The 12,500-nt window shown below is 47.7% G+C and overlaps 1 protein-coding gene across 1 annotated transcript in view; it reads right to left on the reverse strand.

The window, feature by feature from the left end:
- Window positions 1–1,495: 1,495 nt before the first annotated feature.
- Window positions 1,496–12,500, reverse strand: part of LOC147020914 (anti-apoptotic protein NR13-like) — a 50,282-nt gene continuing 39,277 nt past the window's right edge. The window contains exon 3 of the mRNA XM_085890571.1: window positions 1,496–2,888. Coding sequence (XP_085746697.1) covers window positions 2,763–2,888 — 126 coding nt within the window. The 3' untranslated portion in view covers window positions 1,496–2,762. The remainder of the gene's footprint in view (window positions 2,889–12,500) is intronic.

The raw sequence follows: 12,500 nt of genomic DNA on the forward strand, positions 1-12,500 counted from the left end.
CCACCCCCCACCCCCTCAGACACCCTCAATGAGTGCAGATTTTGATGTGGTCAATACACATTCGGTTGGCATCAGATATGAAGCTTGTGGCCAAATTTCATCAAAATTGTGTGTTTGGTTCAAGTGATAATGATTGAAGTGTTTACAGACTGACTCACTCACTCGCCAACGGACACTGCTCAATCGCATAAGCTCACTTGACTGAAGTCCAGATGAGCTAACAGAGCAACCTCCAAATCGTGGTGAGCATCAGAACCCTAAAGATTCATAAACCAGTCAATTGCAACTCCACGCACAAAATACAAATGCCCTTGGTTGTGCAAAAACGTTTTACCGTAGGTGTCAGAACCATTCCCATTAGTTTGGCACAGCTGTAGACTTGTCAAAGGAAGCAAATATGTGAGGCAGGGGAGCCAGCCCAGAGGGGAGAGTACTCCTCTCACCTGCCTCACAGCTTGCTTAGCTCGACACCATGGAAACCAAGGCCTTCAAGATTATTAGAATCTCCTGCGATGAAGCTGAGCCGATGAGCCTATCACTACGCCATCGCAGACAGGTCGGTGGTCTCTGTCTTCCACTTCCTCCTTTCTTGGCTTGCACCATCTGCTCTTTCCTTGCTTTGTCCCTTCCCAGGTTTCTGCAGGGCACACACAGTCCACCATCAACCCCGTTCTGGTAAAACTACCAAAATACAGTATCACTGCTCACCTCCACTCATTTGTTCCTCTTTTTCCCCCCCGGCTGTGGAATCAACTTCCGCATCATCTTCAATCTTATTCTTCCCTCCAGATCTTCAAGACCCCCATTAATCACCATCTCAGATTGTCACCAATGCAAAACCATGATATTTTCTACCCTTGTTAACACACCCCCAATACATCCTCCTTCCTAATTTTCAGTTTTCCCTCTTGAGAGTTTCCTTCTGTATGAATCTCGTCCACCCCATGCATCCATCCACTCCGGCCCCCATTGTTGTCCAGCTCTGCCTCTATATTGCCCTTCAACTCCACTGTTGGCGTTTCCCCCCTCTCTCTGCTGTTCCCTTTGTTCCGTTGCGTCCTGATCCATCCAATGTACTAGTACCTGCTCTTCCATGAGCCTCGACTATGATATTACTAATTTATTTTTGTGTACAAACACTACCCAGGAGGAGGGGATACCTGGCTGAGTGCAGACCTTTTTCTGGCAGTGGTTTTGGGATGTGTTGGACATTGAAAAGCCATGGAACTATTGACCTCATGGCAGTTACCTTTTGCCTGCAGGCAGGCGGCAGCACTGCCCGGCACCGTATCCCATTATACACTTTATAGAGGCCTTTGGCGGCCTCAAAACAGACGGCAAGGCCAACGCGTGGTAGCTTAAAATCTTGGCCAGAACCTGAAGTACTTACACCTAAAATCTGGGACCTCGAGTTGCTATGGCTCAGACGTGAAAGAATAACGTGCAAGTGCACAAACACACGAAAATATTGATCTTGATCATATTATCTGCAATGTTTATCCCAAAAACAGTTTCCTTTTTATTTGCAGAACATGTACGCAACTTTCATAAAGACACACATTTGATATTCTTCTGCCAGCACCACCACTCCTTTGTATTCACACCAGTACAAGACAAGACTATGTACACGTTTGTTAAAGTTAATCTGCTAACATCCATTAATGATAAATATATCCCGTCAGGAATCTCTTTCCAAATGCTGTCAATGGCAGCAATCTTTCAAAGGACGAGGAAGAAATCTGAACGGTTAGGTAGACTGTGCTTTCCTACTCGCGGCAATGATCTTTGCTATCTTTCCATTGGCCCCAACCCTCCCCCCCCCCCCCAATTAATATTTCATTTTCTCCCATAATATAAACACCAAATTGCTGGTTGCACAACTAGATAACATTCACAGGAATGACACACAAGCTGTTCTAACAGTGTTAACAAGAAATTCTTTAAGCTATCACTCATGAGGTCCAACGTCTCGTTCCGGTGTTGAAAAGGCAAACTTGGATTCGTCACTTGCAACAGAAGAAAACTCATCACTGATGCCATCTCTTGGAATCAAGCAAAACTAACAGCAAGTGTGCAAATATTTCAACGTTTGCATTTACTGGTTTTGCATTCGCATCGTACCAATTAGCAGATGGCATTGTTTTCGGAGTCACTATTGCAGTACTTTCCCTCACGGTGAAACATTTCACACAGACAAACCGATGAAACGCTCGCTCCGTCGGGAACTTCACCTTACAATGGGGTTTATATTTTGATAGAACATCGTAATATGAGACTAGCTGTGGGTTAAAAACAAAACTTGATGGAGAAAAATGAACAGAAAAGCAAAATTACACAATTGATAAACCGCAGGAAACGTCACTAAAAGGAGTCGCAACTATCACGGTACTTTTGATACCAAATACACTGTAACATCATATGCTTTGCATCAAAAATGCTTCAGCAGCGAACGCTTCGCACAAACAAAAAACAACCAAAAAAAGATGACTCTGCAACAACCATGCCAAGGATGCAAAACAAGCAAGACCCGAAAATGACGACCGCTGGTTCATATCTTCAAATCGAGTCTCCATTTTCAATCACCTCAACGAACAGTCGACCTGCCTATCATGACCAAGAAGCATCTTCAAATGCATTTGAAGCTCTCAGACTCCGATCCGCGCCGAAGACATCCACCTTAATCCCCAAGGTTCAGAATGCAGTCAACCTGTCAGATGCTCGGTACCCTTACAATTGACCTTGTGGGTCACAGACCGATTGGCTCAGCGTGTTGCAACAAAACGATACGCCAGTGTTGCAGTCAATCCAATTCCGGCAATCATGACCAAGAGGTCCCGTAACCAAGCATCATCCCTCTGTTGCTCGAAGAAATGCACGAAGCCATCATCCTGCAGAGAGGGGAGAAGAAAATGCAACTGCTGTGATGTCACAATGATAGCATACATACAAAGGCAACTACAGTGAAGTCAATATGGCACGCCATCACAAATCAATGCTTCCCACCGAAAGCAAGGTTGAAAGATGGCAAAAAGTTCCACCAGATATGACCCAATATCAAGTTTTGAGTCGATTTCTTTTTTCTCACTTTGACCCATGTGACCCGAAGTCCCCACGCCCGAGGGCATAAGCCGGGGGTCCAATCCAAAAAAACCGTTACATATTTCATGGGACCCACAATGTTGATTGCATATGCAAAGTTTCATGAAAAATGTTTTAGAATGTGCCTGTAATTGCATTTTGGTATTTGACCTTTCGACCCCACCACAGAGCCTGTGGGCAGGGCCAAAAATGATCCTGCTCTCACACTTTCTTGCTATGTATTGATCACAACTACCAAGTTTGGTGAATTTCTGCATAACCATTTAGAAGGAGATAGTGTGACGGACAGACAAACAAAGAGATGCCGATTACAAAAAAACCCAAAAGAACATGGCAATAATCTATAATAATAAATGTGTGTGCGACCGGGCGTAGTGGCGTTCGCCTGTAATCCGGCGACTCGGAGGCTTGGGTTGGAGGATCGCTTGAGGACGGGTGCTCTGCGCTGGGCCACGCTATGACAGGGTGTAGGGCATCCCGGAATCATGGCGAAACCCAACCCTTATCCCTGTGTCGTAAGAGGCGACCAGGGTTGCGTCAGGAAGGGCATCCGGTGTAAAACCTTTGCCAAATCAGTATGCGGATCATAATGGATGATCCACTGTGGCGACCCCTAACGGGAGCAGCCGAAAGGAGAACAACAACGATAAATGTGTGTGCGTGTGTGTGTGTGCGTGTGTGTGTGTGTGTCTCCTCCATAACTCCAAAACCATGAAAGCTAGCAGCCTGGAGCTTTGCATGCATACGAAAGGAAACTCCAAGGGAGTGCAAGAGTGAAAATTGGATGTTAGGGTTAATTAAAACGCCCCTTTTGAAAATAATTAACGGCATTATTTAATTATATCCTTCACGAACCTCTGTCACCTCACTCTTTCTACAGGGTCTTAAGGAACATCCTGAGTTACCTCGCTGGGGTCTTTATTCGCCATTTTGTTCCACTTGCTCAACAATGTCTCGAGTTGGAACAGGCCGCAGCAATTTAACAATAAAGTGCTCAAAATATATATATATATATATAATTTTTTTTTTTCCACCTTCTTCAGTCATATCATCGAAAGCCTCATCTACATCCTGACAAATGGCTGTATGCATCACTTTTGTAAGTGCTGTAGTTTTTAAATTGGAGCTTGGAGCAATGTCGTGCATTATGTGATGCGATTTTTCACGATCTACTCTCACGGACTAATTAAAGTACATGATAGAAATATTATTTGAGTTTTGAGGATCGGATCACGTGGATTAAATAACTCGAAATCTGGAGTGAAATCTGAAAATGTTAAGAAATTGGAGATGCTTAGTTTTTTGCGGGTATGTGCCATTACCAATCAGCTTGCTATCGCTTGCCAAGCCAGCCGTTCCTGTTCAACCATGCAATTGGAGTGCTTGCTCGAGTGCTTCAGCCACTTGCCAAGCACCCAACAGTCGATGGCAGTACAGTTCGTGTCCTGGTTGGGATGTACAGTCGGCAGTTGCTACAAGATTGAGGTACATCGACAGCACACACGGACGTGGTACATATTGGTAGATTCGGATCTGTAACGGGACTCTCCGTGGGTGTGTGTGCATGCTTGCATGCCTGGTTTTTGGCGTCGTGGTGGCAAAAGTTTCATCCCATATGATGATGATGATGATTGATGACAGTTGTTTGAGATTTTAACTTTAAACCTCAGCAGCGTACGAGCGATCACATTTTACTTTGTTCTCGTGACTGTTTCTAAAGCAATGATTATTTTATATGAACCGGGTATGCTTTACAAAAGTTATATGGTTTCTCTTGGTGACTTTCAAAGCAAAATATATTCGATAACACACGATTTCTTAGCCGTTTACTGCATTGAGGTGTTTTCTAAATTACGGAGCCAAATTTATTTTCACCCGTCACATGATGATTCCATCTATCCATTGGGACCATACTCTGTACAGAGCGTTGGTGCTGCCTAAGCAGTTTCCTGGGCTATTGGGCACAATCCTGGATGGGTCGCCACTCCGACGCAGGATACCAGCAAGCTGGCACTCATTTTGCCGACCTCAGAAGGATGACAGGCTGAGTCAACCCCACCTGGTATTAATTCAACAGAAGAGTGGGATTTTAATTCAGGACCCAAGGATTCTAAGCCCGCCATCCTAAAGCCGCTGTCACACCTTGACGATTTAGCCAGCGTATGCCGACGTATGAAAAATTTGTCTAAAACGCTGGCACACGTCGAATACGTTATGGGTAGGTTTTGTTTACGTTAAGAGCACGCTGGCATACGTCGTAGTACGCCGAGCTCGTCGACAAATTTTAACATGCTCAAAATTTTTCGACGTATGCCAGCGTATGACTCACACGTTCCGCATACGCTGGCCATAAGTTGTAGGCACGTTACGCGATCGTTGACACACGTCGACACACGTTACTTGTAAGTTACTCATAAGTCGAAACACGTCGAGGTAATGTTTCGCATACCTGAGACTTATTTCTAACCTATGAGTAACGTGCTTTGAACCTATGAGTAACGTATCTCCAACGTATATTGCCGTATGTAGACGTATTTGACGTCTTCCGGACGACCACAGAACTTACTGAACGGGTCTCTAACTTACAGCTACCGTAAAATGGCGTATTGGCACCGTTTAGGGGAATTGGTACATAAAAATGGGGTTCACACAGGAGGAACCCGTCAGTGTTCCAGACTCCATGGATTTTTTTCTTTCTTTTTTTTCTTCGGCATGGCGGTGATGTTGACACTTCGATTTCGAGTGCGGTTATAATATAATATAATTAATAGGCTGCCGCTCAACGATTTAAATCATAACCGCACTAGAAATCGAAGTGTCAACATCACCGTCATGCCGAAGAAAGAAAGAAAGAAAAAACAAAAAAAAACATGGAGTCTGGAACACTGACGGGTTCCTCCTGTGTGAACCCCATTTTTATGTACCAATTCCCCCAAACGCTGCCAATATGTCATTTTACAGTAGCTGTAAGTTAGAAACCCGTTCAGTAAGTTCTGTGGTCGTCCGGAATACGTCAAATACGTCTACATACGTCAATATACGTTGCCATACGCTGGCTAAAACGTCAAGGTGTGACAGCAGCTTAACCATAACAGCCAACATCAGGCATACGTGCCGATTGGCAGCTGTATATAAATATTAATGTTTATCCACATCTCCCTGAAACGGCTGTTATGCAACGTTGTTTTTATAATTTGTTGACGAGCAAATACCACACATGACTTCGCTGACGGGAATACTAAAGGGGGGTGGGAGAAAAAGAAGGGGGAAGAGGGAGAGAGGGGTGGGGGAGTGAGAGGGGGGAGAGTGAAGAGGTGAAGAGGAAAGCAGAGAGAGGTGGGAGGGGAGCAAGGAGGGGTGGTGGAGGGGGGGGGCAAGGAGGGGTGGGGGAAGGGAACACAGTGTGAGGTGAGAGGAAGGGTAGGCAGACGTGTGGTGGAGCGTTAATTACGATTCATACTGTTTCATCAAAATTATTCTGCATAGACAAACAGTGAAGATGGAAACAAAATAATGTCTGAAATCCATTTTCCACTGGTCATACTATTGTTGCGAATTCGCGCCCGCCGGCGTGCGATCGGCCGCTCGACTCGAATGGCGGCCGCCTCGCCCACCGGAACGGACAATTCTGTCGTGACCCTCTCGGAACAACGCCGGGAGCCAGTCACGGGTGGGGGTTTAACCCTACCACGACCGTGCCAATTGCCCACCCATGCAGGATAGGGTAGCTCGCCAAATTTGATCTACCTAAGTACCTGCGCGGATGGTTGACCGGGCGATCTTACCTCGCCACAGGCCGACTCCGGACACGAACCGCTTAAGCGGTCCGTTCCGTGCTATCGGGATACCCGAGCGGTGTTATCGTCGGCCTCGACGGTTCTGATTAATTATCGGGCATATTAAGCCCACTACGAACCCTTTACGTGAAGCAGGATGTAGAGTCAAGAAAGAAAAGACGAAGCGAAACGGGAAAACAGTTCACACAATGCACATTTATTACGCGACACACGGAAAGCACACATATACAGCCAAACAGTCAAAATGCACCTATATCAGGAAAACAAAAGAAACAACAACGCAGAGTTACAACCGAATACGCGTACACACGGCAACACTTACACAGTTCTACTTTACAAGACACGGCGCCAACCCACATTTACTCAAAAGCAAAGGAAAGAAGCCACCCTCATAGACAAGGGGGCAGACGGGCCTGTAGGCCAATATGTGCGCGGGACTTGAAGGAGCGGCCAGGTCCGCGAGACCGGGTGGGTTCTACCCGCGTCCTCGTGGCGTGTTGGCGGACGAGCCGCAGACGTGGCCGCGTGGCTGTGCCCCGACTCCGTGCTCCTTCGCGGGTTTCGTTGGCACGACGTTTGGAGTGGGGTGGGAACGGGGCCCCCTTGTTGCACTATCTCAGCGCGGGGGAAAAGGGGGAATTGTTGATGCTCTGGGGGAGGGAGAATGGCTGGCTTGGGTCCCGCGACGAATGATCTCCCGCCGCGACCTCGTCGCCGACCGCCGTCCTTCTCGCCTCGGACCCGAGCTCCTTAGCCTCTTCCCCCAACTCTCCTCAGCCGACTGCAGAACCCAACGCGGTGCCTTCACCACCCGACTCTGCTGCTGCTACACTCTGCTCTTCCAAACTGACTCTGCCAAAAGTCTGCTACGATTCGCCTTGCGCTCGGTGCTTTATAGGTCGGCAGGAGAACCCATATGCAAATTTCCGTATCACGATGAGCTCGGGGCGGAGCCACGCTCGGCCATTGGACGGAGGAAAAGTGGGCGTCAACCTCCCCTGATCCTAGAATTTGCATATTTAGATTTCACACGGACGCCCTGGAGGCGGGGCCAAGCTGCTCCGCGCTTGCTGATTGGACGGATCAGAAGTGGGCGTGTAGCATTCTTGATCCGAATTCTTCCTCGGAAAGGCCGCAATTTGCACTCGCGGCTCGGTGCGTATCGCTTGAACGAGCCCAAGACAGCCGGACGCTCAGTGTTCACAGGTGGTGCGGGAATGGCCGTAGGAGAGAGGTGAGGGTGGTGGAGGGTTTTTGGTGGTGGTTTGATGGTTATGGCGGTTGATTCAAAATAAAGATAGAACAGAAAAACGGCTATCTCAAAGCGTCGCAGCATGAATGAATCACATAAATTCCCTCGAAACAACGCGTTTGGGGCTAACTACACATGTACTTCGAGTTATCTCACCTACGGGACCTGAATGGTGGCTTGCGAATTTCCACAGCCGTAACACTATAAAGATGGCTTGGAGGCAAACACTACCCGGACACGTCCGGAGACAAAACCTGCCGGATGCATCCATAGCCAAGCGGTTCGGACACATCCGAAGACAAACTCCTGTCCGAACATAAATACCGCCCAGATGTGTCTGGAACTAAGCTATCCAGAGACAAACACCGCCCGGACAGGTCCAGAGACAAACACTTCCAGGACACGTCCAGAGACGAACACCTCCCAGACACGTCCAGAGAAACACCTCCCGGACACGTCCAGAGACAAATACCACCCGGACACATCTGGAGCCAAGCTGTCCAGAGACAAACACAGCCCGGAAGCATCATGAGGCAAACTGTCCAGAAAGAAACACCACTCGGACATGTCCAGAGAAACCTCGCCCGGACACTTCCAGAGACAGACAGAGAGAGAAAGAGAGAGAGGGGGGAGGGGAGAGAGAAAGAGAGGTGTGGAGGAGGGTGCTGCACTGTATTGGGAGGGGATAGAGCAAGGATCGGAAAGCAGGTGTGCTTTCACCACTCGGTCAGAATGACGAAGCATAATCCACTCGCTCAGGATGACGAAGCACGAACCACTCGTTCAGGACGGAGGAGCACGAACAACTCGCTCAGGAAGACTGAGCACGAACCACTCGCTCAGGACGGAGGAGCACGAACAACTCGCTCAGGAGGACCGAGCACGAACCACTCGCTCAGGACGGAGGAGCATGAACCACTCGCTAAGGACGGAGGAGCATGAAACACTCGCTAAGGACGACAGAGTACAAACAACTCGCTCAGGAGGACGGAGCACGAACAACTCGCTCAGGATGGCGGGGCACGAACCATTCGCTCAGGACGGAGGAGCACAAACCACTCACTCAGGAGGATGGAGCACGAACCACTCACTCAGGACGGAGGAGCACGAACCACTCGCTCAGGAGGACAGAGCACGAACCACTTGTTCAGGAGGACGGAGCACGAACCACTCGCTCAGGAGGACGAAGCATGAACTACTCGCTCAGGAGGACGAAGCACGAACCACTCGCTCAGGATGACGGAGCACAAATCACTCGCTAAGGACGGAGGAGCACAAACAACTCGCTCAGGAGGACGGAGCACGGAGCACGAACAACTCGCTCATGAGGACGGAGCACGAACCATTCACTCAGGACGGAGGAGCACAAACCACTCGCTCAGGAGGACGGAGCACGAACCACTCAATCAGGACAGAGGAGCACGAACCACTCGCTCAGGAGGACGGAGCACGAACCACTCGCTCAGGAGGACGAAGCATGAACTACTCGCTCAGGAGGACGAAGCACGAACCACTCGCTCAGGATGACGGAGCACAAATCACTCGCTAAGGATGACGGAGCATGAACCACTCACTCAGGACGACGGAGCACGAACCACTCACTCAGGACGACGGAGCACGAGCCACTCGCTAAGGATGACAGAGCACAAATCACTCACTCAGGACGATAGAGCACGAACCACTCACTCAGGACACTGGAGCAAGAACCACTCGCTCAGGACGACGGAGCACAAATTAGTCGCTAAGGATGACGGAGCACAAACCACTCGCTCAGGACGACGGAGCACAAACCACTCGCTCAGGACGACGGAGCACAAACCACTCGCTCAGGACGACGGAGCACAAACCACTTGCTCAGGACGACGGAGCACGAACCACTCGCTAAGGACGACGGAGCACAAACCACTCGCTAAGGACGACGGAGCACAAACCACTCGCTCAGGACAATGGAACACGAAACACTCACTCAGATAACTATAGTACTCACAAAAGCGATGCATACAGCGATTTGTAGCTCTGATGAAAAGGCATTCGATAATAAGTGAGGAAAGTGAAGAAAAAAAAAAACTTTGTCGTTAAGAAAACGTTGCAGCCTGTTCCAAGTCAAGGCATGGTTAAGCAGGTCAAAAAACATGGTGGCTTCAGACCCACCCACATGTGGAGATAGCAGGCAACAGCAACTTACACGTACACAAGCACACACACAGACAGACAGACAGACAGACAGACACATACTCATGGAGGTGGATATTTTGACCCCTGTGAGGGCTCCGTTCCACTTTCTGAAACCTGTATATGGAGATAACGAAAAACACACGCACACGCACACGCACACGCCGGTGCCAAATGCCAGAGTGGTAACAGTTTACGTTTACAGTTTACAGGTAACAGTTTACGTACACACACACACACGCGTGCAAATGTACACACGCATCAAGTAAATAAAAAGAACAAAGACAAAGATTTACCTTGAAACAGCGTTTTCTTTGAAAGAGGATTTAAAGTGGGTAATTAGCGAAATTTAATTAAATAATGTCCAAAGTCACAGAACACAAAATGTCGATCTATACTCTTCACCTTCACAGCACGAACAAACATGGAGAACACCTGATCGGATGAACCTCATTGTTTTTTTAATATATCTCGATGTCGAAGTGAGAGGTGGATTACAAATGGAGATCGCACAAAGTGATCCTTGCACATTTTCAGTGGATAAGACACCTCCCGAGTCACTCACCGCACGGCACCGCGGGACCCAACAAAGGAGGAAACGTACGTCTAATCGATGTGAGATTGAAAGCACATGTACTTTTCCCCGAAACGAACAACCAAGCAGCTCGGAGAGTGCTCGCCAAGTGGCTTAAGCATTCAAGCAAGCACTCCAAGGAAACGGTCGATAAGGAACGGCTCCCTTGGCACGCCGTTCGGCAATCACCGAGTCGTCATATAAAACATAAAACCTCCTGGAGACGCCCAAAATGTCACATATGTAAGAATTGGACAAATGAACACTTTTCTAGGAATGAGAACTGCTTGTAAGTTCGATTCTGGAGCTTAGATTTTGTAATTTGTTTTAGTTTAAGAGACACTCGTGGTGATCACGTGTGCAGAAATGAACTAAAACAACTAACGCTGACATTTCCGGGCATTTATAAGCGTTGCAATGTCCCCAGCGATTCATCGCTATGATGAACAGCTTGTTCCAAGTTGTGGCCTGTTCCAAGTCAAGGCATGGTTGAGCAGGTCAAAAAATATGGCGGCTTCAGACCCCAGCGGAAGATACCCAGGAAACGCCTTGAGACCCCAGACAGCAAGGTGGCCGAGGATCGCATGATGAAGGATATGATGAAATAAGGCCGCTAGTTATCTTCAAAAGGGGTGCTTTAATTAACCCAAACACCTAATTTTTCACTCTTCCATGAGTATCCCTGTTAGCGAAGCGGTGGGTGGTACTTTCTCGTAATTAAATAAACCAAACTAGATCGGCACTCGGTCGAGCACATACCTCGGCCACATTGAACAGTTTACATTTTGTATCCCACTGATGGGCCGGATCTCCATCAGGACCTCAACCAAAATCGAATCGGCTTGTTCTTGTCAACTGCCCAACTCATCCACCTAGTTTTGTCATAACTCGTCCCCAACTTTTTGACATATCGTGCTATATTATATATTTATTGGCCCCATCTCTCAATGGTGAAGTAGTCACTTGAAATTTTTTTTAATCCGCGTATCCGAATTCGGATCTTCACCAAAATCGAATCAATTCATCCTTGTCACACATCCAACAGCGGCTCACCAAGTTTCATCCAAATCCGTCCAAAACTTTGAGACATCATGCCACATACATAATATAGTTTTTAGCCCTATCACTCAATGGTGAAGAATCAATTTAAAAAAAAAAACTTCTTGGTTCCGTATATCTTCACCAAAATCAAAAAAAAAAAACACCAAAATCATTTGGTCCTCATCACAAACACAACCTGTTCACTAAGTTTCATCCGAATCCATCCATAAGCTTTTGAGATATCATGCTCACAGACAGACAAACAGGGGTGAAAACCTAACCTCCGTCCACCTTAGGTGGTGGAAGTAATAAAAGGAGAAACAAGGGGGGAAAAAAACAGCAATGTTAAAACTGTTGGTTTAATCAAATCAATGTTGAGAAAGATGTGCTAAGGCCCAAGTCACATTTGCTCTACGGCGAGGATACGGCGGCCGTACGCCCTCTGAATTGATAGAAACGTGCAGTGGCCGCAGAGTTTCTGCGGTGGCCTCAGGGTGGCCCTACGCCGTTTGGCTATATTTTACAGGCCGAAGGGGTCACTGTGGAATTATACCACGGAGTTATA

Source organism: Eptatretus burgeri, chromosome 8, assembly GCF_056783735.1.
Source record: "Eptatretus burgeri isolate ZD-2024b chromosome 8, Ebu_testis_v1, whole genome shotgun sequence".
NCBI classification, from domain to species: Eukaryota; Metazoa; Chordata; class Myxini; order Myxiniformes; family Myxinidae; genus Eptatretus; species Eptatretus burgeri.